This window comes from Pterocles gutturalis, unplaced genomic scaffold (assembly GCF_000699245.1).
Source record: "Pterocles gutturalis isolate BGI_N339 unplaced genomic scaffold, ASM69924v1 scaffold11926, whole genome shotgun sequence".
Lineage (NCBI taxonomy): Eukaryota > Metazoa > Chordata > Aves > Pterocliformes > Pteroclidae > Pterocles > Pterocles gutturalis.
Window position 1 is genome coordinate 19,040 of NW_010100488.1, and position 4,932 is coordinate 23,971.

Consider the following 4,932-nt stretch of genomic DNA (forward strand, 5'->3'; position numbering starts at 1 on the left):
TCAGCTGGTGTGTGGAGAACAGGTCACTACATCAGCGTATGCTCTGATTGTGTTGACTCATCGAGCTTCTGATGTGCCTGATTCCAGGCTGTCCTCACCTCCTGCTGCCTGGCACATGGGGCAAGCCTCTCGCACACAGGATAGCCTCCGGCACCAGCAAGCTGATGGGGGTCGGATCCCTGCTCCGGTCAGCCCCCTTTACTGGGCACCTCTCTAGGAGTGAGCAGGTGTGTGTCGGGGATCCTCATCCCGTGCAGGAGATGGGTGCCCCCCGAACTCCCAGTTCCTGGTGGGAGCGGTGGTGTTGTGCACCTTGCAAGAGCAGGTCCCCTGCTTCTGCAGGCGCTGGGTGCTGAGCCAGGCTCGGGCAGTGAGCGGTGGTGTGACGGTGTGCCGGCCGCTGTTGTGTGTAGACACACAACCATCAATAGCACAGGAAAAGCGTTAGTGTTTTGTGTACACACTGCCAGCTTGGGTCAGCTACAGTCCAGTGGCTCAGTGTCTTTTCAGAAATGTTCGTGAAAGCTTTAATTCATTGGTTTGTTAGCACTTCAAACTTAACAGAAAAAAGAGGCTATTCTTTCTCAAGAACGGGGAAGTGCCTTCTTTCATTGTTGATGGAAAGCCTCTTGACAGGCCTTAATTTAAAAGGAAATACGAAATCCCAACAACTCCAAGAAGCAGTGAGTTAGCAGTGCATGTAATGAGGAAGGACTTGGGCACGACTGAAGAACAGGTCTGGACAGCTTCAGGGTCCCTTGTTACCTGGTGCACGCAGCATGGTTTGTGAAATCCAGTCGTACTCCATCTGTAGCTTTTCTCTTGGGGAAGAAAATACAGGTCCCAGTGGCAGTGAATCTGTACATATGCTTCACTCAGCCTACTTTCTGGTGAGCCTCCCAGAGGTTTTCCTGGCTGTCTTGGTGCCAGACTAACACCGCATGCTAGTTGCTGTGCAGGCTTGCTTGGTGTTTTGACCTAGCTGCATAGCCACAGAGCAGCCTCCTGGTGAAGGTTATGTGACCTGACACATTACAGGCTGTTTTTCAGAGAAACTATTATTTTTTTTCTGGTAACAGAGTGAAAGCGGCATGTTCCTGGTAGAGTTTGCCAAACCACTTGTGTCACATGGAAGGCATCCAGTGTCTGTGCAAAAAACAGCAAAGGATGACATCCTGGAGTACGTGAATGGGATGAAGCACTCCTTACTCCCTGGAGACAAAGTACTAGCACCCTGGGAACCAGATGTGGCCAGGTATGGCCCAGGAACTGTCCTCTCAGGCATTGAGACAAGGGACCCCTTGCGAGGTAAGAAAGGTACTGCCCTCTTCTTGCTTGCCTTGCTTGGGAACACAAGTGAGACTGTCAGGATAAACTCATGTTGTGGTGCTACTGCCAGAGAAGCACCAGTGCACAGACTATAGTTTAGCATTGCTTAAAGCTTGCAGGAGCTGATGGGACTTGCTGATGGATATCTGCATGTAACCTCACCAGTATGAGCCTAAGGAAGTTGTGACCCATAAAAATGTCATCTTCTGTGTCCGCTGGTGTGCTATTTCCCATCTGTTTGGACAAGGCTGTGTCTGCCATGTGAAGGACAGTGGCCTTTTCCTGAGGAATCCAAGTGAGGCAGCTCTCAGGTAGCACCCATCCGTGCTTGAATGTTTGTGTTTGTATTGAATGGTACATCGGGGGGTGATTTTATCACCCAAGTGTAGATTTCAACAGCTCATTCATTTTTCCCATGTCTGACAGTCAGGCTCTGCTGACATCAAAATGCTGTTCTCAGAGCATTACTGCTAACTTTGGCAACAACAACAAAAGTTACTCAGTTAACATTTTCTTATTCATTTAATGACAAATGGGGAGGAAAGATACTGCCAGTCCTGTTGTCACACTGATGGTGCCCTAGCTGTCCACTACACCTTACATGACATTATGGTGAGATGTTACAGAGAGGGGTGATAGCTGATTCTACAGCTTAACAGGAGTAGAAAGTGAAGAAAGCTGCAAAGCCTGACCTGTGTATCTGCACTGCCCAGGCAGGCCAGCTGCTTATAGCTGCTTATCTTTTCTCGCAACAGCCTCAGAAGATGAAGAAATTATGGTCAAGTTCTGGAATGGCAAGAAAGTGAAACTCCCACGAGGTGTGGCTGTGTGGATCCCCCCTAGCCTCTGCGAGAGGATTGTAGAGATGATCCACATGCCCTTCACCAGCAGGGTGAAGTCCAGAGAAAGTCCGGACAATAACTCTTGTATTTTTTCCTGCAGTCTGAAACCAGCCTTGACTCCCATTTGTTCTGTATGTAGCCTTGCCAAGCACTACTTGCTCTGCTCGCCCTGCTGTTCACGTTTCCACTGGTATTGGGATGGTATATGCTGTTCGTTAGCATGCATAAGGTGCATCTGCTGCTGCCATCCCCATGTTGATGCCTGGTGGCCTCTTCCACCCAGGTCTCTGGTCTTTCAGAGAGAAACTGAAGAGGCAGAGTCCAGCAGTGAGCCTTCTCCATGCCTTCTAGAACTGGAAGGTCCAAAACAAGAGGAACCAGCAGCTGTGGTAGCATCTTCTCCCTCTTCTGATTCAGAGTGTGACCTGGAGCCATTCCCCACTAAGAGTACTGTGGTGGACAGTGCTGATAGCACAGACTCCAGACGTCCTGAGAAGCCCGGGCTAAAAGATTCCACAAGACCTGTGTGGAAATACTGGAAAAGAAGCCACCACATGTTCCATCCTAATAATTCAGGTACCTTTTAACACCCCCACAGGAAAGCAGCAGCCAGAGGGAAATAATCAAGTATCATCTGGGCAGTCACTTTGCCTGTCATTAATTGGTATAAATACTATAAATTTTCATATCAGCCTCTGATACAGTATTTCCCCCTCCCCTATGTTTCTGCTGCCCCTTCTTGCATGCTAGCTCGTCCAATGGAAGACTACCAGAACAATGGATTTCATTGGGAAGCACAGATATTCCTCTCTGAGTTTGTCCCCTATTATTTTCCTGTGCTTTTTATGATGCTAACATCTTCATTAACCTTCACAGTTAGTCCATGCAGAAAAACCTGAAAGAATTTCTTGCGGGCTTAAAATGCATTTTCCTTTCTTCTGAAGTGAATGTTTCTCCATTTCACTTCTGGTTTTACTCTTCCTAAGTCTTAGATACAATTTTACTCCCACCAGGAGCTGGCAGTTGCAGCAGCACATGTACAAAGGGCAAGCTGAAACCCAAAGCCATCTCCATTGTGGACATGTCTCGTGTTGCCCCGACTAATCGGAATGCAATGTTTGAAACCATTGAGCAGTCTCCCAGAGGGCAACTCACAATGAAAGAAACCTTAAGAGACCAATATTTCAAGCCGTTAGCAGGGGTAAGGTAATCTGTATTAACACTGTATTTACTTAAGTACATGGTTTGAATGAAAGAAATATTCTTGTTAATGGTCTGTTGGCTGGCTAAAAAAAATACATCTTTCTTGGCACACTAAGGCCATCCACTAGTTTTGTGATAGGGAGGGAACTTCTCCACTAATCAAAACAAAAACAAAAACCCCAAAACCTTAAGGAGGGCCTGAAGCTAGTTGGTAAAACGGAAAAGATTATGACAGTAACTGTGTGAGTCTTCAACAATGCAAATTTCCATTCAGAAACTTGCCAAATGCCCACTGACATCAATCCAGTGAAGTCCTACAAAAGTAGGGACCTACGTGAGTGGCCCTGGAAATGGACAGCTGTGACTGTGAGCAGCAATAAGACACAAGAAAAGACTCAATCTGGAAAGGTGCTGGGCTCTGCCAGTCAAAATCTGATAGTCACGATCTCTGTCTCTGAAAGATAAAAGGAGATATTTTTAGTAAACAGTGTTTACTGAGTGTCTTCTCTTACTCCCTCACAAGAAGCAAGCAGTTTGAACAGCAGATCCCTTACTCTGAAGCTGGGGGATACAGAGTAATCAAACTGTGTCACAGCTAGAACAAGGAGAACACTCTGATTGTTAGGCCTGGTTTCTGTCAGCCATGGCCCCCTCCTGCTTTAGAAAAACTTGAAAAGAAGAATCAGAACATGAATGCCAAAAAAAGCAAGCACAGAAAAGAGGAAGAAAAAAGCTTGCAGGAAGAAGGGGAAGATGAAGGAGAGTGGCAGGATGAACAGAAACACCAGGGGTACAGTTAATAAATTATATATCAGAAGTCAAATAGTAGCTCCTCTGTAACATCACACTCTTGCTACTGTGAGCTGACTGCAGAGTAAAACCTTGAACCTGCTAAACTTGCATGACTTTCTTTAGGATAAGATTAATCTGTCAACGACATGTCTTAGTGAACAGAGAATATACTGGAATATATCTTGTATTCTCACAAATACGTGCATTAATTTTAAGCTGATGCCTACTAGCTCATTAACTGTATGGTTCCTATTTTATTATATAAATAATCATAACTGCATCCATTATACACCTTTGTAATTAATTTCCTAGAAACCTGTAATTTTTAGGCCAGTATGGAGCTGCAGGCAGACATGCTCTATGTTAGCAAGAGTCACATCTGTGTATTGAAGTGACGAGCTTTGCCTTTTGGTAAAAAGAAGCCAGAGTGGCTTCATTCTGGCCCCAAACTGGCAGCATGAGTTACAATAGTGGACACCATGCGATAATACAGAATATGATGACATACTTTTATTCCTGTAAAATAGCCCTCGGTGTGTTTTAAAGGTATGTTGAAACCCAGAAGATAAATTGTTACTCCTTGAAATAGCTGAAGCAGTTTTATCATATAATGCAGACTGCATCTGAAGTAACACAGAGTAACACTAGCACAGAGATGATACCATTATTAAAGCTACCTGAGGTAGAAGTACCTATCTTTACAGCCAGGAAAGCAGCTGTTACAAAGACACCGATTTCTTTTTTTTTTTTTTTTTTTTTTTTTTTT

The 4,932-nt window shown here is 45.2% G+C and overlaps 1 protein-coding gene across 1 annotated transcript in view; it reads left to right on the top strand.

The window, feature by feature from the left end:
• The window catches only part of LOC104466601 (chromosome unknown open reading frame, human C11orf16), a 6,441-nt gene that overhangs the window by 1,223 nt on the left and 286 nt on the right, over positions 1-4,932 (top strand). Inside the window, exons 3-7 of the mRNA XM_010080089.1 lie at positions 218-227; positions 1,080-1,308; positions 2,085-2,747; positions 2,922-2,966; positions 3,182-3,372. Of these exons, the coding sequence (XP_010078391.1) occupies positions 218-227; positions 1,080-1,308; positions 2,085-2,747; positions 2,922-2,966; positions 3,182-3,372 (1,138 nt within the window). The remainder of the gene's footprint in view (positions 1-217; positions 228-1,079; positions 1,309-2,084; positions 2,748-2,921; positions 2,967-3,181; positions 3,373-4,932) is intronic.